At 40.9% G+C, this 26,718-nt stretch overlaps 1 protein-coding gene across 1 annotated transcript in view; it reads left to right on the top strand.

Moving 5' to 3' along the window:
• The first annotated feature begins 624 nt into the window (after positions 1-624).
• EPB42 (erythrocyte membrane protein band 4.2) overlaps positions 625-26,718 on the top strand; it is a 33,822-nt gene continuing 7,728 nt past the window's right edge. Inside the window, exons 1-8 of the mRNA XM_021009393.2 lie at positions 625-814; positions 10,858-11,043; positions 13,891-14,124; positions 20,767-20,885; positions 21,906-22,010; positions 23,124-23,301; positions 25,159-25,297; positions 26,300-26,409. Coding sequence (XP_020865052.1) covers positions 805-814; positions 10,858-11,043; positions 13,891-14,124; positions 20,767-20,885; positions 21,906-22,010; positions 23,124-23,301; positions 25,159-25,297; positions 26,300-26,409 — 1,081 coding nt within the window. The 5' untranslated portion in view covers positions 625-804. The remainder of the gene's footprint in view (positions 815-10,857; positions 11,044-13,890; positions 14,125-20,766; positions 20,886-21,905; positions 22,011-23,123; positions 23,302-25,158; positions 25,298-26,299; positions 26,410-26,718) is intronic.

Genomic DNA, 26,718 nt, shown 5'->3' with positions numbered 1-26,718 from the left:
CACTCTGGGTTGGGACAAGGTAACTTCACACTCCAAGGCCCCTTTTCCTCAACTCCTATGCAATGTGTTTCTCACCTTCTTCTGGACTTCCAATGAGCTTGCAAAAGTATCCCAGTTTCTTCCCATTTGCTTCTCAAATTAAGGAGTCTTTGTCATTCTATATATGTTCACAAGAGCAGTATTCAAAATCTCCTAACCTGCAAGAGGAGAATCTAGCTTTCCCTGGGAATTAATCCATCCTCAAGAAAGTAGAAGAAAGAAGGAAAAATGAAGTTCCTGATACATTTATTTTTTAAAATAAATTCTATCTTCTCTCTTTCAAACAGGCTTAGCAAGAAAGTGCGTATGTTCAGAGTTTTCCCTGATATTTGGAAATGGAAATGCTTGTAAATACCTCTTTCTTTGAGCTTTTTATTCCCATTGTATCTAAGGCTATTTGAGAACTTTGGGGGCAGCTGCATAGGTAGGTTGGGTGATGTTTGTCTAAGGCCATGAAAATTTATAGTTCTTTTCCTTAGCCTACTGAGAACACACCCACCCTACACAGCATGAGGTCCAAAGATAAAAGGAAAATGGGTCAACCTGGTCAGTAAGATAACCAAGGGGAGGGGACAGAAGAGATGGAGCCTGCCTGGGGCCCCAAAAGGGAAAGTGGAAACAAGACATTGACCTTCGAAGGCTCTTAAAGCGCATACTACCCCTTCAACTATCCGCCTGGACAACAAAGTGGCAGTCCAGAAACAATAGTCTGAGAGCCAGTGAGCTTCTTCTTAACAGCCAGATAGATAAAAGGAACTTGAAGACATGGGACAAGGTAAGCTGGATGTGAGGCCTATGTAGACTGTCTTTTGATACATGAGAAGTTACCATTAGAAGTAAAGATATCGATGGTAGTGATGGAATTGGGAGGTGAATTTCTCATCCTCATTTATGAGGAGTCAAAAATACTTAAGAAATTAAATATGAATGTATGTCTTTATCCTTTCTGGAGGTAGAGGAGGGTGGGGAATAAGGAGTAAAGAAAGGAACAGCAGACATTTGACACTTACTAGCTGTGTGACCCTGGGCAAGTCACTTCACCCGGATCGCCTCATCAAAAAGCAAAAACAAAACAAAACAAAAGAAAGGAACAGCAATGGTCTGCTGCCATGGAAATTGTCCAGAGAGTGACCTAGCTTTGTAGATATTTACCTGGACTACTTGATGGAAGCATTTGACCATGAGACTAACACTTAAGAGGGAAAACATAAATAAATGATATTGTAAAAATTCAGAATTATCTTGATTTAGTGTGCTATTTCTGACTGTTTTTTGTTTTTAATATGGTTAGTTATATTAATAATTTTTCTAATTTTGAACTATATACATATCTCTGATATAAATCTAATTTGATCATAGTAAGTATTTTTTGGAGATATTGCTGTAGTCTTTTTTGCTAGGATTTTATTTAAAATGTTAAAATAGATATTCATCATACTCTGTCTTTATTTTATCCTTCCTCGACTTGGAACTTTATTTGTCTCATTTTTAAAAAGGAGCTTGGTAGAGCACTTTCTATCTCAAATTTTTAGAAAAATATGCATTATATAGGTATTTATTTATTGTTTAAACATTTGGTAGTATTTGCCTGTAAATCTGTCTGGGCCACGGTCTTTTCTTTGGCAGTTCCTTTACAGTTATTTCAATTTCCTTTTCTGAAATTGAATTGTTTAAGGCACTCAGCTACTTCTGAACATAAAGGTGCATGTTAATATATTGACTTCACATTTATAAAGAAAAAAAAGACGAAAGTCTCTTACTAACAGTAGAGGTGTGTTAGATTGTAAACTCCTTGAGAATAGGGATTATCTTTTGTCTTTCTTTGTATCCCAGGGGATTAACATAGTGTTGTTGGGTCATTTCAGACTCTTTGTGGGTTTTATTGGCAAAAATACTGGAGCGGCTTGCTGTTTATTTTTCCAACAAATTTTACAGATAAGGAATGGAGGCAAAAAGGGTTAAGTGAGCTGCCCAGGGTCACACAACTAGTAAGCGTTTGAAGCCAGATTTGAACTCATGAAGATGAGTGTTCCTGAATCCAGACTCACGGCACCTTGAGAGTAGGGATTTTTTTTTTTTAAATCGGGGGATTAACGTAGTGCCTGGAACCTAGTACACACTTAATAACTGACTGCCCATTTAATTTAAAGTTTTGTGCCAAAGTGAAAATCCAAACACAGTAGAGAGAAGACCCCTGAAACTGTGATTTCATTGATGTTGAAGTCCTAATGTGGAAAGTCCCTCCACCTATACAGCTCTACAACGATTCTATAACTTGCGTTGTTGTTCAGTCCTGTGCCCATTCTTCTTTATGACCCCGTTTGGGGCTTTCTCGGCAAAGATACTATAGTAGTTTGCCATTTCCTTCTCCAGCCCACTTTACACATGAGGAACTGAAGCAGACAGGGTTAAGTGACTTGCCCAGGGTCACACAGCTAGTAAGTGTCTGAGCCAGATTGGAACTCAGGAAGATGAGTTTTTCTGACTTCAGGCCCAGCACTTCATCCACTGCATCATTTAGTTGGGGGCCATCTCCAGCTGTCCTGATCTATATCCTGCCACTGGACCCAGATGGCTCCGGAAGAGAAAGTGAGGGCAGTGACTTTGCACAGTCCTCCCTCACTTAAATCCAATTCACTTGTAAGTCATAGCATCATCTTCCTGTTGTCATGGTCCTCTTCGAGAACAAAAAATAAATAACAACCACAGCAGCAATAGTTGGCAATTACTAAACACCTGTGGATTACTTCATGACTATAAATACACAATGATCTGCTGACCCCTGGACTTCTTAGTTGTCATTACGAGTATGTCGTTACTTGTTCATGTCATTACAAGCTCATCACAGTGTCCTCCCACAGTAGAGGGAGGGCATCTTATCTAACTACCCAGGAGAAACCAATTCCCCACCTCCCTCTACTTCCTCTCCTTAGTCTGGAATCTTACACAATGAGAGTAGAGGAATGGAATAAGCATTTATTAAACATCTACTATGCTAAGCATTTTACAAATATTATCTCATTAGATAATAATAATTTAAAAATCCCTTGTTTTAAGCTATTGCTGACTCATACTCATTTGTCAAATTTCTGGCTCTCTCTCTGTCACGATTCCACAAAACCAATCCTGCCCAATCTTGCATTTGTATAATTTGTTTTTTCTACTTAAGTAAATTATCTGGCACCATCTGTCCCTATTTTCATCTTCTCTATCTGCCCAGTTCTCCAACTTACCAAGGTCATGTTTGAATTTAAATGTAATTCTCCAAGACAAGCCACTCTGCTCAATTTGGTATCACCAGCAAATTTATGGGCCTCTTTCATTAGCTACATCATCAATAAAAAGAGAAGGAGAAGAAAAAGGAAGAAAATGATAGATAAAAATTAAATGATTCACCCTCACTTTCTTAATCTCTAACCTCTTCACCTCTTTTTGTCATTCTTCTGGCTTAAAGGTAAAGAATTGCAGGGATTGTGAAAGATGCCAGTTTGAATGAGGTGGGCTCTTGAATTTGCCTTTTTTTATTTAATTTTTTTCAATAAACAAGCATTTATTTTTTTTCTCTCCACCTCCATCGAGCCATTAAAAAAAAACACAACACCTTGTATGTGTTATAAGGCCTGTCGGCCTACATCTAGCGTGTTAGTGCCATTGTGTGGCTTAAGGGAGGCAGAATGGTTTTCAGGTTTAATCTAATTTCTGATTGCTGTTTTATTATTGGGGGAAAAGAGGACTGACCTCAAGCTTTATATCGAAGGCTTGACTCTTTTCCCACCAAATACCAGTTCCACAATGAACACACATAAAGAAGAGGCAAGAAACCCATTTATCCAAATGGGTAGCAAAACAGAAATATTAGAAAGTATACATAGGAGACAATACAGAATAAAGGAACTCTTCCACTGGGAGTGAGGTAACTTAATTCAACCATGAGAGAGAGAGTCCTAGGTCTCCCTCAAAGTTCACCAAAACTTTGGAAGTTCACCAAAGTTTCTAGCTTAGCAAGCTGGGGACAGGGACATAATGGAAGCTGCCAGATCCTCTCATGTTGTCTTCTTCCCAGAGTCTTACTCACCTTTCAGCAACCTGAAGTGAGGTTGGTATCTTCCATCTTCTCTCTCGAGGCTGTAAGCCAAAAGAGCCTGCTGCAATTGCAGCACCTAAAGCTTGAAGAGAACTGAAGGGAAGGAAAATTTGAAGAGATCTTAAGCTCTCTTCTCTCATGTTCTTGTCAGCTCCACCAATCCTTCACACAGACACAGCGCATTGATCTCCACCAACAAGGAGAGAAGCCCATGCTAATGGGCTTTGGGACTGGGATTATATATGAAATATGCATAATTAAGAAAAATAAATTCCTGCATTGACCATGTGAAAACGTATGTCTCATTCTGCATTTTGAGTCCATCATCTCTCTGGCAAGATATGGGTAGCATCCTTTAACATCAGTCTTCTGAAATTGTGGCTGGTTGTTACATTTATCAGAGTTCTTATGTCATTCAAAGTTGTTGGTCTTTACATTGTTTCTCTTACTGTATAAATTGTTCCCTTGGATATGCTTACTTCACTCTGCATCAGTTCATGCAAATCTTCCCATGTTTCTCCCTAGGAACCATCCCTTTCATCATTTCTTATGGCACAATGATGTTCCATTCCATTCATATACCATAATTTGTTCATCCATTTCCCAGTTGATGGGCACCCTTCTAGATTCTAGCTCTTTCCTGCTATAAAAAGAGCTGCTATAAATATACTTGTACATGTAGGTCCTTTTCCTCTTTCATTGATCCCTTTGAGGTATAAATAAAAAAAATTTTTAAATTAAATTAAAATTTTAAATTAAATTAAAAAAGAATAAAATAAAGTAAACAGAAATAAATATTTAAGTGAAGAAAGAAAGAAAAACAAAACCCCTGTAACAAATATGCATAGTCAAGCAAAACCAATTCCCAAGTGGACCCTTGAATTTGCAGAGAGTTACCTTAAAGAAAAAAGAGATTTGCCCTCAGGGTTGTACTACCTCTCCAAAGCAGGCTAAGCAAAATCCATGCTTCCAGATCATTAGTGTTATGATTAAAATTAAGGTAAACTGAGGTACAAAGGTCTGAGAATGTTCAATTTATAAGCAAAGTATGAATTTACCAATAAATAGGATCTCAGCCTCCCTAGCAAAGCTGAGAATATGAATGAGGGGGAGAGCTTTCTTTTATAGTTTTGAGGAGTGCTAAAAATAGGAAGGCTAGCATCATTGATGGAAGAAAATATGAATGGATGGAACTTGGAAATGAGGGATAGTAACAACCTCCTCCTTCCCTCCTGTGACTAAGAAATGTTCATTGTCTAAGTACAGCTACATCCCCAAGGACCTCTAGAGATAGCAAACCTTTCTTTGGATAATGGACCAGACGTCTTTGAAGAATAGCTTGGTGGTGGGGCAGCTAGGTGGTGCAATGGATAGAGCATCAACCCTGGAGTCAGGACAACCTGAGTTCAAATCCAGCTTCAGACACATAACACTTACTAGCTGTGTGACCCTGGGCAAGTCACTTAACCCCATTGCCTAGCCATAAAAACAATAGGTTGGTGGTGTAAAAACACTACTAGACCAGACTCTCACGTGTCCACTTGCCCTCTTCAAGGATAACAGATTTCCTTGACACAAGAATAGAACAATGATTAACAGGAGAACTGGATTTCTAAACTTAACTCACTACAGGCCAGCTAATTTCTGAACTAAGTTCAGAGACAAAGAATCATAACTTAGGAAGTTACAGGACAAAATTAATTAACTATAAATAGGATCAATTTTATTTTATTTAATTTTGTTTTGTTAGGCAATGGGGTTTAGTGACCTGCCCAGGGTCACACAGCTAGTAAGTGTTATGTGTCTGAGGTCGGATTTGAACTCAGGTGCTCCTGAATCCAGGGCCAGTGCTCTATCCACTGAAACAGGATCAATTTTAAAAAGGCATAGAATGAATCTGATTATTTCATTAGCCAGATCCTAACTACAGCAGGAATAATTAGATAAATGCGAAAAGTGAGGCATATCCATTAGACCAATAAGTAAATGCCCAATTGCTTCCTCATCAAAAAGCTTATTGCTTCAGACTCTTAAAGCAATTCTTCTCTTCAGGAAAAAGCAACATCAAAAACAAAAACTTTCTAACATCAGCTTACACTGGACCCAGATGATTCTAGAGGAGAAACTGAGGCTGTAGACTTTGCCCAGCACTCCCTCACTTCAATCCAATTCACTTGCATGTAATAGCATCATCTCCTTAATGCTCCTCTTTGAGAATAAAGGACAAACAACATCTCCCATTCACCACTACCTCGGATTCACTGAGTTTCTTTCTTCTTTATTTCTCTTCATCCTCTCTCCTGGTGACCTCATCCACAGAATGAAAGGATTTAGAAATGGAATAAACATTGGAGGTCATCTTGTCCAGGCCTATCGTTTTAGAAGATCTTTGATCACAGGTCCTAGATTTAGAGCAGAAAGGGATCATAGAGGTCACCTGGTCCAACCTCTTCATTTTATAGATGAGGAAGATGAGACTCCGGGAAATTCAGTGACTTGCCCAACTTCCCATAGGGAATAAGTATCAGAGATACTTACTCTTTCCATTGTATCATTCTGAGTCATCATCATCATCACCACCATCACCACTACTACCACCACCACCATCATCATCATCATCAATTCTTCCTTATCCAATTCAATTCAATAAACATTTATTGAGCCTCTCCTGTTTGCTGGGCATTGTGCTAAGCCCTGGGGATGCAAAAAGCAGTAAAAGACAGTCCCTGTCCTCAAGAAGTTTACATTTTAATGAGAGGGATGACTGATTGTATAAGGTAAATAAATACAGAGGAGATGAAAGGGAATCTTAGAGGGGACAGCACCAGTAGCTAGGGGGAACCAGGAGAGGGTCCTTGAGGAGGTGAAGCTTGAACTGAATCTTAAAGTAAACCAGGGATTCTAGGAGTCAGAGGTTGGGGGTGAGCATTCAAGACATGGGCAGCAGCTGGTGTACATTAGATGGAGTGTTGTGTTCTAGGAAAAAAAAACACATAGACCAGTATTGCTGGACAATAGAGTATGTGAAGGGAAGACAATGTCAGAAAATCAGAAGGTCAGGAAGGACCCAGGTTGTGAAGAGCTCTAAATGACAAATAAAGGATTTTATATTTGATCTTGGAGGTAATAGGGAGCCACTGCAGTTTGCCAAGAAACAGGGAGATGACATGGTCAGACCTACACTTTAGCAAAGTCACTTTGGAAGCTAAGTGGAAGATGAATTATAGATAAACAAAAGAAAGAGAAAAGAAAGAAAAGAAACATTTTTAAATGCACAGAAGCAAATCGATCAATCATTAAACATTTATTAAGTGCCTACTACATGCCAGGCACTGCGCTAAAAAGAGGCAAAGATAGTCCCTGCCCTCTAGGAGCTTACAGTCTAATGGGGGAGACAGCATGCAAACAAACATACACTGCAGGCTAAATACAGGAGTGGTAGTAAATAATGAACAGAGGGAAGGCACTGAAAATAAGAGGTATTGGGGAAGCCTTTCTGTGGAAGATAGATTTTAGTCAGGGCTAAAAGGAAACCAGCAGTCAGAGTGGAGGAGGGAGAGCATTCCAGTCATAGAGGACAGTCAGAGAAAATATCCCATCCACATCCAATCAGTTCCTAAATTCAATTGATTTCCCACCAAACTATTTCTCTCTTCTCTCCTACCACCACCATCCTAGTTCAGCCGGTGAACTTGTCTGGACTATTGCAACATAATTGATCACCTTGTCTTTAGTCTGTCCCCTTGACAATCTATACATCACCACTATTAAAAATAACCTCCCAAGTGCATAGATCTGATCATATCACTCTCTTACTAAAGACCTTCATGGGGTTCCCATTGCTTCATGAATATAATACAAACTTTTTAGCCTGACATTCAAAGCTCTCCATAACCTGGCACCAAGTGCCCTTTCCATCTCTATTTCACACTAGTTTTCTTGGAGTTTTGTTGTTTTTAGTTTTCTGCCCATCAGAAATGTCATTTATTAAAGAAGTCAAAAGTGTGATCACCAGGGACAGTTATTATGGGGAGAAGAGAGGTAGATCAAGGCTTGAACTCTAATTGGTGGGGTGTCTCGTTAGTCCTCTTGAAAAGCACCTAAGTGGCAAAGTGGATAGAGCACTTAGCCTTGAGTCAGGAAGACCTCAGTTCAAATCTAGCCTCAAACACTTACTAGCTATGTGACCCTGGACAAGTTATTTAATCTCTGTCTGCCTCAGTTTCCTCAACTGTAAAATGGAGATCATAATAGCATGATAACTACCTCAGAAGGTTGTTCTAAAGATTAAATAAGATAATATTTGTAAAGTGTTTAACTCAGTGCCTGGCACACAGAAAGTGCTTAATAAATGCTTGGTTTTTTATGCACTTTTCTATGTTCAGGTCAAACTATTTTAATCCTTTCTTGCCCTCTTCTGCCTCTATATGATTGTATATACTGTCTCAGTGCCTGGAATGAACCTTCTTTCCCATCTTTTGAAGCCCTTCTCTTCTTTCAAGGCCCAGGTCAAACACCATCTCCTCCAAGAAGCCTTCCCTGATTCCTGCAATTAGAAATGATCTCTTTCCTCCTCAGCTCTTTTATACCACTCTGCTCGGACCTCTTCTATTTACTCAATCATGTTCTAACTGAGTAGGTGTCGAATCCTGTCTACTACACTATAAATTCCGTGAAAGCAAAGTCCCTGATCCATATTTTTTTTCTGAAATTTAAAATTCTATTGATATGTTTTACTTTTGTAAAACCTTCATTCCCCAATATATCCCCCTCCACTCATTTCCTCAGGAAGTCATCCCTTGCAACAAAGAATGAAAAAGAAAGACAAAAAAAGTCATTCCAAGAAAATGGATCAACATATCAGCTAAGTAAGACAGTATATTCAGTGCTGTAAACCCCTAGTCCCCCACCTGTGTAAAGAAGGAGGGAGCTGCATTTTCTCTTGGGGCAAGCTTGGTAACTATTACACAGGGTAGGGATTTTTTCCCTTTCCATACTTTTCTTAATATTTTTATCCATATATTTATTGTGGTTTAGTAATAGGCCCCTAGGTGGCGCAATTAGATTACAGCATTGAGCCTGGAGACAGGAAGACCTAAGTCCAAATCTAGCCACAGACATTTACTAACTGTGTGACCCTGGTCAAGTCACTTAACCTGTTTGCCTCAGTTTCCAACTATATAAAATGGGGACAATAATAGTACCTATCTCCCAGGGTTTTGGTGAGGATCAAATGAGATGATAATTGTGCAGGGCTTAGCACAGTACCTGGCACGTAGTACGTACTATAAAAATGTTAGCTGTTATTATATTATACTGCTACATTCGTAATACCTTAATTTTTTTAGATAACATCTCCTTTTATTTTATTTCTTGAGAAACATTACATTCCATGTATTAGGCATTTAATATATGTTTGTTAAATCAAAAGGAATAGACTCTAGTTATTTTGTTTTTCTCATCCATATAATGAGAATACCTATCAGCTAATTACAGTATTGGGCTACTGGGCACAGTAGAAGTCAGGAAGACCTGAGTTCAAATCCAGTCGCAGACACTTACTAGCTGTGTGACCCTAGGCAAGTCACTTAACTCTGTTTACCTCAGTTCCTCATCTGTACAGTGAGCTGGACAAGGAAATGGCAAACCACTCCAGTATCTTTGCCAAGAAAATCCCAAATGGGGTCACGAAGAGTGGGACACAACTGAAATAACTGAACAGCACCTCCAACAAATCATAATATTCCTTGCTCCTTCCCTACCTTGAAAAGCTACTGGGAGATGAATGAAATGTTCCTAAGGTGAAGTCCTGTGAGCATCTAGTCAAAGACAGCTAGCTACATGGCACAGCAGATAGAACAATGAGCCTGGAGTTGGGAAGACCTGAGTTCTAATTTAGTCTCAGATATTTATTAACTATGTAACTCTAGATCAGTCACTAAACTGCTATTTGCCTCAGTTTCCCCAGCTGTAAAATAGGAATAATAATAAAACCATCTGCCTATTGTAAAGATCAAATGAGGACATTTTTGAGGCTTTAATACAATGCCTGGCACATAATAGATGTTTAATAAATTCTTGCCCCTTCCCTCCCTTGGATAAATCACTTCACCCTCTTATTCACCTTTCAGTTTTTTCTCCTAGAAAATGGTCTCTAAGGCTCTCTTTAAGTCTACCTGATTCTGTGGTTCTGGGTCAATAGAAATACAGTTATCTCTTCCACACTGCGACTTTCCCTATCGTGGTTTCAATATATGCCGTGAGTTGGCATAAGAAATTAAATGGGAATTTGGGGGGAATTTTGTGGAAGCCACAGATAACATGCAACGGTCAGCAGATGACACAGAATTATGTTTTTTAATTTAACATTGACCTACACATAGCCTGTGACCCAATACTCAACCCAATTTTTACAATAAGGTACTGTAAACATCCCATAAAAGAAAAAGGAAAAATTCGGACTTCTTCTCTGGTATGAAGGGAGAGTCAAAAACCTTTACACAGATTTTCCAGATCGCAGGGGCACTGCACTTCTGACCCCCCTGATGTGGAAGAGATAACTGTGTAAGTATTAGTGATCCGAGGGGCTACAGGTCTCAGGATATAGGACGCCCGAGCTGCAGGCTGTAGGTTTTCCGGACTGTGGTCAGTGAAGATTGGCAGCAACTAGAATGAATGCGGTACTTGATCTAAGATATTGGCGCAAACCTCACAATGTCATTTCCCCTAAACAGCCCTGCGCACCCAGAGCTGTGACTTGCAGGTAGCCAGAAACAATGAGAAACATCACACCAAGGAGATTAGCTCCAGGCGCCTTGTCGTCCGCAGAGGACAACCCTTCACCATCACTCTGCACATCCACCCAGAGGTTCGAGGATTCCTTCGGATTTTAAAGAAGGTCACCCTCGTGGCTCAAACAGGTAGGTCACCTTGTCCAAGGCTGAACACACTTCCCATCTGGCTGGGAAATACTGCCCTTCTTGTCCATTTAGAGGCCACTAGGTGGTGCAGTAGATAGCTGGGCTTGTAGTAAGGAAGACCTGAGTTCAAACCTAACCTCAGATACTGGCTGTGTGACCCTGGACAAGTCACTTAATGTCCTTGGCACATAATAGGTGCTTAATAAGTACTTGTCCCTTTCCCTTTTCTTCTATATGTGGTAAGGCACTGAAAGGTAAAGGCACAATTACATCCAATATAAGACACTCTGCAGCTAGCAGATTGGCCCAAATCAATGATACCAGGCCGCTGGCTAGAGACTACAGGGCTATGAAACGTCCAAGTGACAGAACTTGTAGTGATGGGGAAGCCAGTTATTAGTGGTAGGATATCACTGAAAGGCAAAGGTGAGGACAGTTTAGCTCAAGAGAGTTTCGTGGCTCTACCCCTCACCCCTTTATTCTCTGGTTTAAAAAAGTACTGGCCGTAGGCAATCTCACCAGTACCCTGAGAGATACTCTGACCCTGACCATACTTTTAAATACTAAATTCCATTTTTCTGGATTAAAGGAAAAAGTAAACCAAGGGATGGATTGAGGTTGGAGGTTGGCAGGAGTGGGAGCGGGGCGGCAAGGAAAGAATGTGAAGAAAGTTAGGAAAATATGGGGCAGCTAGGTGGTGTGATGGATAGATCACTGAGCCTCGAATTAGGAGGACTTGAGTTCAAATCCAGCCTCAGATACTTACTAGCGGTGTGACTCTAGACAAGTCACCTACACTCTGTTTGCCTCAGTTTCCTCATCTGTAAAATGGGAGGATATCATCTACCTCCCAAGGTTGTGAAGATCATATAAGGTAATAATTACAAAAGCCTGGTCCAGAGTAAGTCCTAAATAAATGTCAGCTGTTATTGTCACTATTAACTGGGGCCTGAGCTGTTGAGCTGAGTACCACGGGAAAGTGGAAAGAGCACCAGACTGGGAGTCAGGGGACCTGAATTTTAGGCACAGCATCACTGCTAACTAGCCATATGACTGGGCAAGTCACTGTCTGGGCCTCAGTTTTCCCACCTGGCACACAGCCATAACGATAATACCTAGCCCACTTACCTTGAAGACTTTTGGAGAAGATCTAATGAAATAATAATGACCAACTTAAAGCTTGCTAAGTCAGTTCACCAAATTCTCTCATTTGAGCCTCATAATACAACCCTCATGAGGAAGTACTGTAGGTATGATGGCTCCCACTTTACAGGTAAGGAAACCATGGTCACACAACTGATAAATGCCTTTTTTTGTTTGTTTTTTATTTGTTTGGGTTTTTTTGGCAATTGGGGTTAAGTGACTTGCCCAGGGTCACACAGCTAGTAAGTGTCAAGTGTTTAGTCTGAGGCAGGATTTGAACTCAGGTCCTCCTGACTTCAGGGCAAGTGCTTTATCCACTGCCCCACCTAGCTGCCCCAATAAATGTCCAAAGAAAGATTTGAACCCAGGTCTTCCTGACTCAGTGGGCAGCTAGGTAGCACAGGGTATAGAGTGCTGGGCCTGGAGTCAGCAAGCCCTGAGTTCAAATCTGGCCTCAGACACTTACTAGCTGTGTGACCCTGGTCAAGTCATTTAACCTCTATTTGCCTCAGTTTCCTCATCTGTAAAATGGACTGGAGAAGGAAATGGCAAACACACCAGTATCTTTGCCAAGAAAATCCCAGATGGGGTCATGAAGGGTCGAACATAACTGAAACAACTGAACAACAACTTCCTGACTCAAAAGCCCAGTACTGTATTCTATGCTCTATATCAGGGGTGAGGAACCTTCAGCCTTGAGGTCACCTATGGCCCTCTAGGTCTTCAAGTGCGGCCCTTTGACTGAATCCAAACCTCACAGAACAAATCCCCTTAATAAAAGAATCTGTTCTGTAAAACCTGGACTCAGTCAAAAGGCTGCACCCGAGGACCTAGAGGGCCACAGGTGGCCTCGAGGCCTCAGGTTCCCCACCCCTGCTCTATATTATGCTTCTCATAATGATAGTAATATAGATGAAGACATTCTGAAAATTTTATTGTTATCGTTATTTGGGTTTGCTTTAGCAGCACTGACACAAAGACGTGTCATTTTTTGGTGAGGCAATTAGGGTTAAGTGACTTGACCAGGGTCAGACAGCTAGTAAGTGTTATGTATCTGAGGCTGGATTTGAACTCGGGTTCTCCTGACTCTAGGGCTGGTGCTCTATCCACTGAGCCACCTGGCTGCCCCCTATGAGGACATATTTTTTAAGCAGACCTGGTGTGGTGAGGAAGCTTCCTCTGCCAACATGGATCTATAATTGTTCTGGAAAGAGTCTTTGGGAGTTACCTGGAGGCCCTGAGAGATAACTTGTTCAATCCCAGAGCTGTTATGGGTCACATGCAGAACTTGAACCCAGGTCTCCCTGACTGATTCTGGTTCTCTACCCATTTCGCTACACTACCTCTCCAATGGGAAGATTACTTTTCTTTTCTTCTAGTCCAATTTTGATACCATCTTTGCAGAAGTTTGTTAGAGTCCTAACTGAGAACTTTTGGAGGTAATTAGGGTGAAGTGACTTGCCCAGGGTCACACAGCTGAGTGTCTGGGGCAAGATTTGAATTCGAGTCCTCCTGACTACAGGGCCAGCGCTCTATCCTTTGAGTCACCTGCCTGCTCCGGGTGAATTATATTTGAACACACGTCTCTCTATACCTCACTTCCCAATCTGCACGCACATTACCAACTTGTTGTTACTCTGTCCCTCTCGCTCTGAGTTATCACCAAAGGTACCAAGTGTCAGACTGATCTCTGTGTCACTTCAGGAAAGCAGCCTTCCAAGACAAACAAAACCAAAGTCAAGTTCCCCATCACCAGCCAGGGTAACCCTAAATGGTGGAGTGCAGCGGTAGAAGACAGAGATTTCCGTAGCTGGACCATATCGGTGACCACACCTGCGGATGCCATCATTGGTCACTATTCCCTCCTGCTGCGGGTCTCTCGAAGGACGGAACACCTCCTGGGCCGCTTCACACTGCTCTTTAATCCCTGGGAACGAGGTAAGTTCTGATTCCAGGGCATCAGCTCCCTGGAGAAGGATATGGGCCCAGAGGACCTGCACCTGGTGTATAGGCAAGTAGGTGGCATGGTAGATAGAGCACTGGGCCTGAAGTCAGAAAGACCTGAGTTCAAATTTGGCCTCTTACTAACTATATGATCCTGGTCACTTCATCTGTCTGCCTCAGTTTCTTCATTTGTAACATGGAGATAATAATAACATCTATCTCCCAGAGCTGGTGTGAGGCTAAAATAAGAAAATTGTGAGGACAAAAGAATAAGGAAAGATAAAGGAAGTTATGAAGAAAAATGACTTTTAATGGTTTTGTTGGGTTTTTTTTAACATTCATTTTAAAAACTTTGAGTTCCAAATTTCCTCCTTTCATCCAGCACCTCCCCCATCCACTGAGAAAGCAAGCAATATGATACTCAAGATGAGGTAACATTTGCAAAGCACTTTGCAACCTTAAAGTGCTTTATCCATGCTAGCTATCATCATCATCATCACACTATTATTATTATTATTATCATCATCATTAGCTCCCAGTTGAAGGAATTTCTACTAGAGAATGCTCTTTATCAGGTTCAGCAGCACAGCAAGTTGGGCGATGATCTTTAAAATCAATCCCAGAATTCAATGACTCTAAATGTTGTCTCTATTAACCAACTCATCATCCAGACTCTTCATTCATCTCCTCCTTTGGTTTCTTTTTTTTAAAAATTTATTTAATTTTTAACTTATGGAATAAAACATGAATTTCCATAACACAATATAATTAAAAAGATGATTGTACGTGAAATTGCAAATCTATTATGTACAACTTGCTATTCCTTTTAAATATATAATAAAGTTGTCGTGTACATTTCTTCCCTATGTCAATCCAGACATATCACTGTTGCCCATTATTATTCCTACAGAAGAGGAAGGTAGAAAATGCCAGAGGTTGGCCTCAGGAGGACCCAGTTCCACAGGCAGCCTCTTCCTTCTAAGGCTACATGCTGAGGTTCCTTCACTTCCCAAGAAAATGGAAGTTTAACCCATAAGGAAGTGTGGTCTGGTCAGGGGGATGTCGGTAAATGTTTAATAGTAAGTTCTTTGGGGAGGGGAAATGTACACATACACACTTTTAAGTTTAATCTGAACGATTAATATTTTCTCAATCACTTTCTTAAATCCAGACAATTTATAAAACAATAAGCCAAGCTCTAATTTGTAGCACTTACCTATTTCCAAGGAGTAAATGCTCACATCGAAGATAAATGACTGGTCTCAGCTGGTAACATCCACTTGCCTGGTGTTCACTGTATCTATCTCCGTGGAATTTGCTGATGACAGAAAGGTATGAAAGACAGAGACGCACTGGGCGATAGAGAGCTTAATGGGCTAGAACACTGGGCTGACTCTACTGAGATGGAATTCCAGAGGAATCAATGTAAAGTCTTACTCCTGGGTTCAAAAATTAATCGGTAAAAGTAATAGATGGAGCAGCATTGTTAGCAGTATGTCTGAAAACTACAACAGGGAAGGAGGGTTAAGTGAATTGCAAGCCAACTGTGAGACAGCTGTGTGTGACAACCAAAAAATGAATGTAATTTTGGGTTGAATCGAGAGGCGTAGTTTTCAGGAATAGAAGTGATAATCCCTTTGTACTCTGCCCCTGTCAGACCACATATGAAATATTGTGTTCTGGTTTTTTTGGGGGGACACCATTTGAAAAGGATACTGATAAACTGAGCATGCAGCAGAGGCCAACCAGAAGGGTGGCATGCCATTGGAGATGGCATGAAAGACCTGCAGATGGTCACATGGAGACGAGAATACCAGGAGGTGACATTAGTTGTATTCAAATATTTGAAGGACTGTTAAATGGAAGAAGGGTTAAGTTTCTCTCGCTTTACAGGGCAGGACCAAGAGCTTTTATGTTGTTATTGCTGACTCATTTCAGTCATGTCCAACTCTCTGGGACCCCATTTTGGAGTTTTCTTGGCAAAGATACTAGAGTGGTTTGCCATTTCCCTCTCCAGTTCATTTTATAGATAAGGAAACTGAGGCAAATAGAGTTAAGTGACTTGCCCAGGGTCACACAGCTAGTGTCTCAGACCAGATTTGAACTCAGGTCTTCCTGACTCCAGGCCCAGCACTTTATCCACTGTGTGACCTAGCTTCTCCTTGAACAAATCCAAGTATATATAAAATAAGCAGAATAAATCTGAATTAGTTAGGAAGAGCACAACTATTTGGCAGCATCAGGAAGGTCGAACACATTGGCTTGTTAGGATCTGCCTCCAGGAGCTTCTTCCTGTCTGCAATTGGAAGTGTCCATGTGGGTTTCAGCATTTTATTGACTTTTCTCATCTGCGGTGTAATTAAATTAATTGTTTTCAAAAATCCATTATAGATTCCAGGGACACATAAACCTCACTTGGGTACTGAATCATAAGTCATCTGTACTCATTAACTTATGGAGTGCTTGGAATTGTGTCCTCTTGACCTCAGCAGGAAATTTTAATCAAGATAATGAACAAACGGGTATCCTGATTTTAAGCCTAGAACTTTAAAAAAGGCATCATAGTCCATAATGAAGGAATGTAGCTATGTGTCTGGAAGTGAATATCTATAATGAGATAGCATTCTTTATCTGGAAGACTCCAAATTTCAGGAGCACCTTCAAACCTTGGCTTGAGGTTATTCTGAGAGTTGTTGAGCTATCTTCATAGAAGATACCCAGAATGAAGGGATTGATGGCCCAAAAGGAGAGTATGGGACATGGGGAACTGGAGAGAATTATTAGGATAAGCAGCTCCATTTCAGGGCCTTGGAACCATCCTTTGTAGATCCCTTCCTTCTCTGTATCCCTGGGGCCATTTTAATCACCTACATGGGTCTAGAGAGGAGGTAGGGCATCTGGACAACTAGAAATCAGCTCAAGGAGATGTGTATGCTGCCCTGGTTCTGAACTGCTTAGCAAATAGGACAGCCACCTTGATAAACATCCATATATTCTTCTTGGGTTCCCCAACCTGTCCTTTCAGGTTGGGAGAACTGGAACTCTTAGAAGAAGTCTATGAGGGTTCTATATCAACTTAGAACCCCCAGGGTAAAAGAACTCTAGCTCTCATTTCTCTCCTACCTCAATGGCATATACATCCCTTCTCCCCTCCCTCCACCCTCCCTGCCATGCTAGAGCAGAAGAGGCATACAGGGAGTTTCTCAGGATCCTATTCAGATATTATTTTTCCCCAGAAACACTTTTGTATCACAACTTGAACTTGATATTTCTTTGAGCATTTCTTTGAGAAGGATCATTTATTAACAAGCCCACTCAGAAGTCCATTGAGCTCCTGTCGTGCTGGTGCGATGCTATTTTCATCTCTTTAGGAGCTATCTGATGATGGTTTGTTCTACCTACTTACCTACCCATCACACTTGTTGTCAGCCAGGTGACTCTGTCCACAACACTACTCTGGGAAGGGCTGCTTAAGTTTGCTTTATCAGCCGGTAATGCTCCTGGATATTGAGGACGTGGCCATAAAATGTTGTGGGGGACCGAATCTGACTCGATAAAACAGACAAGCCTTTCTTTGAGATGGAGTAGGGGATGAGGGAGAGGCAGCTAGGTGGCACAGTGGATGAGTCTTACTGAGTTCAAATCTGGTCTCAAACACTTACTAGCTGTGTAACCCTGGGCAAGTCACTTAACCCTCTCTGCCTCGGTTTCTAATGTGTAAAATGTGATGGAGCAGAAAATGGCGAACCACCCCAGCATCTCATCCAAGAAAACCCCAGATGGAGTCATGAAGAGTCAGATACGCCTGAAACAACTGGATAACAACAAGGGAAAGAAGGGAGAAGGTGGTATTTCATGAGAACTAGTGAAATAAACCAATCAATCAACAAGAATTTATTTAGTGCTTACAGTGTCTCAGACACTGTGCTAAGCCCTGGGGAGACAAAGGAAAAGTTTAAAAAAAGAAAAAATTTAAAACCAGTCCCTGCCCACAAGGAGCTTACATTTCAAAGAAGGTGATGACAGATTATATAAGATAAATAAATACAGAGGAGATGAAAGGGCATCTTAAAGGGGATGGCACCAGAACTAGGGGGAGACAGGAAAGAGTCCTTGAGGAGGCGGTGCTTGAACTGAATCTTAAAGGAAACCAGGGATTCTAGGGGTCAGAGGTTGGGGGTGAGCATTCAAGACATGAGCAAATGTCTTGTGCAAATTAGCTGGTGCAAATTAGATGGAGTGTTGTGTTCTAGAAAAAACAAGCAGGCCAGTAGTACTGGACAATAGAGCATGTGAAGGGAGTACAATGTCAGAAAATCAGAAGATCAGGAAGGACCCAGGTCGTGAGGAGCTCTAAATGTCAAATAAAGGATTTTGTATTTGATCCTGGAGGTAATAGGGAGCCACTGCAGTTTGCCAAGAAGCAGGGAGCTGACATGGTCAGACCTACACTTTAACAAAGTCACTTTGGAAGCTAAGTGCAAGATGGATTGTAGACAAAGAAAAAAGAGAAAAGAAAGAAAAGAAACATTTTGAAATGCACAGAAGCAAATCAATCAGCCAATAAACTTTATGAAGTGCCTACTATGTGCCAGGCACTGTGCTAAGTGCTGGGGATACAAAAAGAGGCAAAAGACAGTCCCTGCCCTCAAGGAGCTTACAATCTAATGGGTGAGACAACATACAAACAAATACATACAAAGCAAGCTATATACTAGCTAAACAGGAAATAACAGAGGAAAAGCAATGGAATTAAGAGGGGACAGGAAAAGCTTCCTGAATAAGGTAGGATTTTAGTTGGTACTTAAAGGAAGTCAGGGAGGTCAGTAGTCAGACCAGAGAAGGGAGAATGCTCCTGGCATTGGAGACAGCCAGAGAAAATGTCCAGAGCTGAGAGATGGAATTTCTTAATCTTGGAACAGCCGGGACAACAGAAGGAAGGCCAGAAAGAATCACAAACAAGCAGGATAGCTTTGAAAGTTACATGTTAAATTTATTCTGCAAAAAGAAAAGTAAACTGTACGTAATAGAGATATGCAGTTTCATGTACATGCTTTCTCTGTTCCTCTATGTATGAGGAGTGCCCATTTTATTTGGTGTTTGTTAAGTTCAGAATTAAAAAAAAAATTCATGATGGAAAGTGCTATCCATATCCAGAGAAAGACCTATGGAATCTGAATGGAGATCAAAGCATACTATTTTCACTTTTTTGGTTTTTGTTTTTTCTTTCTCCTGGTTTTTCCCTTTTGCTCTGATTCTTCTTTCATAACATGACTAATGTGGAAATGTTTAACATGATTGTACGTGTGTAACCTAGATCAGACTGCTTGCTGTCTTGGGGTGGGGGAGGAAGAAAAATTTGGAACTCAAAAATTTTACAAAAATGAATGTTGAAAACTATCTTTACACATAACTGGAAAAATGACATACTATTAAGTGCAAAAAAAAAAAAAGATGGGTTAGAATGGGGAAAGTCAGAGAGCCCCATTAAAAGACTGTTGAAAGAGTCCAGCTGAGACTGGTGAGGGCCTGAATGGGGTTGGTAGCTGTGTGAGGGGAGAGGAAATTTTATATATATATATATATATATATATATATATATATATATATACACACACATATACACATATATGTGTGTGTGTGTATGTATATGTATATATATGAGATTTTATATAGAGAGATTTCAAGAGATCTTTGGGGAAAAGATTTTTGGGAAAATTTCTAAAAGTGCAAAGGTACATCAATCACAAACAACTTCTATAAAATATAATTTTAAGCAATCTTTCCAGATAAACCTACCTATTCCAACAAATAGGACTAAACCAGATAACACATCAGTACTTTTCCTAGGATCATCTTGGGTTTACTTGACACAAAGTCAGGTGGCCTACCAAATATGGTCTAAATATGGTCTAAACCCCAAATATGAGGATGAAAAGAAGGGAAGAGATAAAAAAGAGTAAAAAATATGGCCAGGCTATATCCTCTGCTGACCAAAAAAAAAGATAATGGACATCCTGTATATCTCTTCATTACGTCCTTCTCACTTCTTTTAGTCTAGTCAAGCCACTTGTGAGGGTCCAACAAAAATTACCTTTCTCCTTACTATCTTGTGCACTTGAGGGTTAGAGTCAAAACCATGCCTTCCAGAGGTCTATGCCAGACCCGATGCCAGGTCCACTTGGGGGTAACCCTTTTCAAGAGCTGTGTTGTCATTGAATCAAGAAAGTCCTGACCTATTCATAACAGAAAGATGCCACCTCAACCTAATCACAAAGTCCATCACTACCTGTTTTTCTGAGACCTACTATTCTAACTATAGTTGAAAGGGTTGGAGTGGGCATGGGAAGGAAGGGATATTTTTTTTCCTTCCCTCCAAATAGTCATAAAACTAATAATTATAATGTTAGAAGCCTCATAACATCCCTGATATCCTCCCCTGCTCTCTACTCAAGAAAGCAGGCCCACATAGCCTGCTCATTGTGGGAGTGGTAAGAGTGGGTCTTCTTATTTTCCTCAGGGCTGGGAAGACCTCTGCTGACCTTGGCCTTTTCCCCTTGAGTGAGTGGAGGTCATGACATTGAGAATAACTCTGGGAACCACACTTGCTTTGATCTTGTCCTCTTACCCTTCTAGAGGATGCAGTATTCTTGGAGAATGAGGCACAACGCAGAGAATATTTGCTGAACCAGAATGGCCTCATCTACCTGGGCACAGCAGATTGCATCCAGCCTCAGCCTTGGGACTTTGGCCAGGTACTGGGACTCTTAGGGTAGGAGGAACAGGGGCAATTGGGTTGCAAATCTCAGTGTCCATTTCAGAGGAAATTTCCAATTTCCTTGGCCTCAGTGCATCTCAGTAGGTCATCTCTTTCCTCAGTATTAACTTCTTGATGGACAAATACCTGCCAGATCATGGAAGAGGAAGAAGAAATAGGACCTAGCGAGAGTCCTTGATTGAACAGAGGGTGGAGAAGAAGGGCTGACTAGACTAGAGAAGGGGGAAAAATATTCTGGAGAAGGGTGAGGTGAAGGATATCTCAGATTAGGAGCCTATTTTATCTAGGACTCATTTGCTGAGTGAAGTGAGCAGAACCAAGAGAATATTGTGTACAGTAACAGCAACATTGTGGAATGACCAACTTTGATAGACTCAGCTCTTTTCAGCAATACAATGATCTAAGACAATTCCAAAAGACTCATGATGGAAAATGCTATCTACAGCCAGAGAAAGAACTGATGGAGTCTGAACACAGATTGAAGCATACTATTTTTTCTCTCTTTTTTTCTTTCTTGTGGTTTTTCCCTTTTGTTCTGATTCTTCTTTCACAACATGACTAATGTGGAAATATGTTTAACGTGATTGTGCATGTATAGCCTATATCATATTGGTGCCATTTTGGGGAGGGGGAATTAAGGGGGGGAAGATTTGGAACTCAAAATCTTATAAAAGTGAATGTTGAGGGGCAGCTGGGTAGGTGGCACAGTAGATACAGCACTGGCCCTGAAGTCAGGAGGACCTGAGTTCAAGTCCTGTCTCAGACATAGAGACATAGAACATTTACTAGCTGTGTGACTCTGGGCAAGTCACTTAGCCCCAGTTGCCACATACGCGCGCACACACACACACACACACACACATACACACACACACACACACACACACACATATCCACAAAAGTGAATGTTAAAAACTAAAAATTTAATTAATTAAAAAAAAACAACAAAGGACTCATTTAAGGGTCATTGACACATCCTCTTGTATTGCAATTACAGTTTGAGATCAATGTCATTGATCTCAGCCTGAGTTTACTGGAAGTAGATAAGGAAGTCAATCAGTGGAGCAATCCTGTACATGTGACCCGGGTACTTGGAGCCTTGGTAAGTGAATGGTATGGAGAAGCACAGTGTGTAAGTGTGTGTGTGTGTGTGTGTGTGTGTGTGTGTGTGTGTCTGTCTGTCTGTCTGTCTGTCTGTCTATGTCCATTTCTGTGTCTGTATTTAGAGGCTCCTTTTGTATAATTAAAAAATAAATATGAAGCAGTTAGGGAAGGGAGAGCACTAGCGGTTGCAGGGGGGGGGCAATGGTGGCAGAGGACAATCAGAAAAGGCTTCATGTAGAAAAAGGTGGTACCAAGCTTTGCATACCACTCTAGCACCTAGCACATGACTCTGTGCACAGTAGGTATTTACTAAATGTTGTTGATGACTCACTTTGGAAATAAGGGGGGGAAATAACCCAATTTTAAGTTCCTAGTTTTTAATCCCACTACCTTTTATTCCTTTTCCCTCCTAGAGGCTAGGGCTCTTGCAAAGTGTCTGTCTTTAATATGTGTTATTCACGTATTCAGAGATTTGGTTTTTTAATTGTACTTAAGAGTCTAAGGGCTGGGGCAGCTAGGTGGTGCAGTGGATAGAACACCAGCCCTGGAGTCAGGAGGACCCGAGTTCAAATGTGGCCTTAGGTACATAACACTCACTAGCCATGTGACTCTGGGCAAGTCACTTAACCCCAATTGCTTCACCAAAAAAAAATCATCTAAGGGTAGGGTCACCCACAATACCATTTCTTATAGATTCTCCTAGTGTTTTCCCCAGTCTGTCTAAAACCCTTCCAAAAGAATGACATTTTTCATGAGTGAATCTGGTCATCTTGATGAAGAGATGGGTGAGGGGCAGAGGTTTAGGCTAGGAAAAGACATAGAAGTGGCCTGATATAAATTAGGGGAGAAGGAGAAAGAGAAGAAGAAGGAGATGAGGCAGAGCAGAAATGGAGGGAGAGGAAAAGGAAGGAAGAAGGGAAAGAAGGAGGGAGAAAGAAGAGAAGACAAGAAATGAGGACAAAAAGAAAAACGAAGGCGGTTCTAGGGAACACCCAAACCTGGAAGTAGGACCTTTTCATATATCGCTTCCATATGGCACAGGGCCTTTCCCACTGAGGTGCCCTAAGAGATCAGTACTAACATCTCACTCTCATTCCCAATTCCTCAACAGTTGAATAACAGAAAGGAGAAAAGTATTCTGAACACACCCCAAACCCAAGATTCCTGGGACATGAGATTCCTGTATAAGCGCCGAGGGAGCTTGCCCATTCTCTGGCACTGGCTCACTGGCCAAGGGCGGCAGGTGCCTGATGGGCAGGGCTGGGTGTTGGCAGCTGTCATCTGCTCAGGTAAAAGTCACTTCCTACCTGCCTAGCTGTCAGAGCTCATGAGCTTCGCTGCTTTTCTATGCTTTGAAAGGAATACTCTCCCCTTCTCCTCAGAATATTATTATCTTCCTCCAAACACAGATACATTAACTTAACCCTACCTTCCTCAAGGCTCATTCTATTTCAGCATTCCCTAACACTCTCCATATGTAGATGTGGGATACACATATATATAGGCATACATATTTATGTATACATCTGAATTTATATTATATTACAATGTCTCTCCATGTGCTCTATATTAATTATTTTTGCATTTGTTTATATTAATTATTTTGCATTTTGCATTATTTGAAAGCCTTTTTTAAACATTTGTTTTTTGTTGTTACATTTTGAATTCCAAGTTGTCTCTCTCCCTCCCTCCCAACACAGGCCAAGATACACACACACACACACACACACACACACATAGGTAAAATACACATATATATGCATGTATGTATGTATGTATGTATAGTGCCATACAATATGTACTTCCATCTATCAATTCTTTGGTGGTGGGATAGCATTTTCCTTCACAAGTACTTTGTAATTGATTTGAATGTTCACATTACTCAGAATAAGGGCAGCTAGGTGGTTCAGTGGATAGAGTGCTGGGCCTGGAGTCCAAGTTCAAAACCAGCCTCAGATATCTACTAGCTGTGTGACCCTAGGCAATTCACTTAATCCTGTTTGCCTCAGTTTCCTTACCTGCAAAATGAGCTAGAGAAGGAAATAGCAAACCACTCTGTATCTTTGCCAAGAAAAACCCCAAATGAGGTCACAAAGAGTCAGACATGACTGAAATGACTGGACAACAACAAATTACTCAGAATAGCTTGGTCATTTACAATTTTACTCTTCAAACAATATTGCTGTTACTGTATACAACATTCTCTTAGTTCTGCTTGTTTCACTTCGCATTATTTCGTATGAGTCTTTTCATATTTTTCTAAAACCAACCTGCTCATCATTTCTTACAGCACAATAGTATTCTATCACAACCATATTCCACAACTTGTTTAGTCATTCCCCAGCTGACAGGCATCCCCTCAATTTCCAGTTCTTTGCCACCACAAAGAGAGATGCTATAAACATTTTAGAACATATAGGTTCTTTTCCTTTTTTCCTTGATCACCTTGGGAAACAGACCTAATAGTGGCATTGCTAGGTCAAAAGGTATACATGGTTTTGTAACCCTCTGGGCATAATTCCATATTTCTTTCTTTTTTGTTTTTTTTTTATAGTTTTTTTATTTTTTCAATTAATTTATTTTGATTTATCAACAATCACTTCCATAAATTTTTGAGTTTTAAATTTTTCTCCCCCCCCTCCCCAAGATGGCACACAACCTGATACAGGTTATACATATACATTCCTATTAAACATATTTTCACATTAGTGATGTTATAAGGAAGAATTAGAATCAATAGGAGGAACCACAAGAAAGAGAAAACAAAATACAACAGAAGAAAAAAATAGCAAATAGTATGCTTTGATCTGCATTCAAACTCCATAGTTCTTTCTTTGGATGTGGATAGCATTTTCCATCATGAGGCCTTTGGAGATGTCTTAGATCCTTGCATTGCTGAGAAGGGCTGTTACTGTGTACAACGTTCTCCTGGTTCTGCTCACTTCTGTCAGCATCCATAATTGCATATTTCAAAACCTTTATATGTTCTTTTCTTAAGTGTTGCTTCTGTTCAATTAGAGTATGAATTCCTTGAACTCTATCTTTTCCTTCTCTTGTGATCTCCACACCACTTGCAGATGTAATAAATATTCTTCTCCATGCCACCATGGGCCCAGACTTACCCACTATCCCCTTCTCCCATACAGTGCTGAGGTCCCTAGGTATTCCTGCCCGAGTTATCACAATCTTTGACTCAGCCCAGGACACAAAAGGCGACTTGACTGTGAATGAATATTATGATAAGGATGGACTTCAGACGGGAGAGAACCAAGGAAGTCGAATCTGGTAAGGAAACCCCAGAGGGTGAGAGGGTAGGGTGTGGGATAGAGGTTGAATAAGCCAAGGGGGTACATACAAATAAGCAGGCCATCCAGAGCCATCTGTCTCACCTCCTCTCACCACTGTGCCATGATAGGGTAGGAAACTGAGGGAAACAGCTAAGTGACTCAAGGGGTGAAGGCAAATAAGGCATCAACTACCCATAAATAAGCCTTATTCTTAGGCAGCCAATAAGCATTTACCAAGTGCTTACTATGGAGCAGGGACTGTGCTAACTGCTGGGAATACAAAGAAGGGCAAAAACAAGATGCCTAGAAACAACCCATCTCCAGCCTCCTTCTTGGATTTGTACAGCACTTCTGCTATATTCCATTCCTTCTTTAATAAAGGGCTATTTTGGGGCAGCTAGGTGGCACAGTGGATAGAGCACCGACCCTGGATTTAGGAGGACCTGAGTTCAAATCCAGCCTCAGACACCTTACTAGCTGTGTGACTCTGGGCAAGTCACTTAACCCCCATTGCCCAACCAAAAAAACCCCCAAAAACAAATAAAGGTCTATTTTGATGCATCTCCATGGTATAAAGGAAATCCTGAGTTCTCAAAGGCTGGGGCATAAAGACCAAAAGCTCTGATAGGACCTATGTAACTGCAAAAGCCTTGTGTTAATTATTCAGAGACCAACCTAAGTTCAAAAAGGGTCATCTCCAGAAAGTTGGCCACCAGGTGCTGACTCTTTTTTGACCACAGAAACAAGAAGAAGAAGGAGGAGGAGGAGGAGGAAGAGGAAGAAGAAGAAGATGATATGATGATGACGAAGGAGGAAAATGCAATGATGATGATGATGATGATGAATTTCCTAAGGTTTAGCAGGGCTTGGATCTGCACTAGTGGATAGAATACCTTCATTGAAAAAAAATCAGGGTTCCCTTAAACATTGAGGCCTCCTATTTCTAGAGCCTCATTAATGCTCCTTTCCCACTTCAGTTTTTCCCTTTTGCTATTCACAGCATCTTCCAAGTCTCAACTGAATGTTGGATGGCAAGACCGGATCTGCCCCCGGGTTATGGGGGATGGCAGATTGTGGACTCAAGCCTTCATAAAGAAGGTGGAGCTGATGGTAAGAATGGAAAACCAGTAAAGGATGAGGAAAGACAGAGGGAGAAAGACATGGTAAAATTAGCCGTGAAGTCCTTGTACTTATACTTCTCCATGTTTTTTTTTTGTGTCACCATCTTGAGAATACTTACAACCCACTGCATGGCACATCACCTCTTGATCAAAACAAAAAGGTTGATGTTTCTTGTTAGCCCTACCACCAAAGGTTTATAATACCCTTAGAAATTCCCTAACCCCCAGTTTCAGAAACTCTGTCCCCACTTGATCCCAGGATAAGGTGTGAGGGGAAGGAGGATTGAAAGGAATAGGG

Source organism: Phascolarctos cinereus, unplaced genomic scaffold (assembly GCF_003287225.1).
Source record: "Phascolarctos cinereus isolate Bilbo 61053 unplaced genomic scaffold, phaCin_HiC Scaffold_3;HRSCAF=262, whole genome shotgun sequence".
Taxonomy (NCBI): domain Eukaryota; kingdom Metazoa; phylum Chordata; class Mammalia; order Diprotodontia; family Phascolarctidae; genus Phascolarctos; species Phascolarctos cinereus.
The sequence above is the reverse complement of the archived record's forward strand: the minus strand, read 5'-3'. Positions and strand labels throughout refer to the sequence as shown.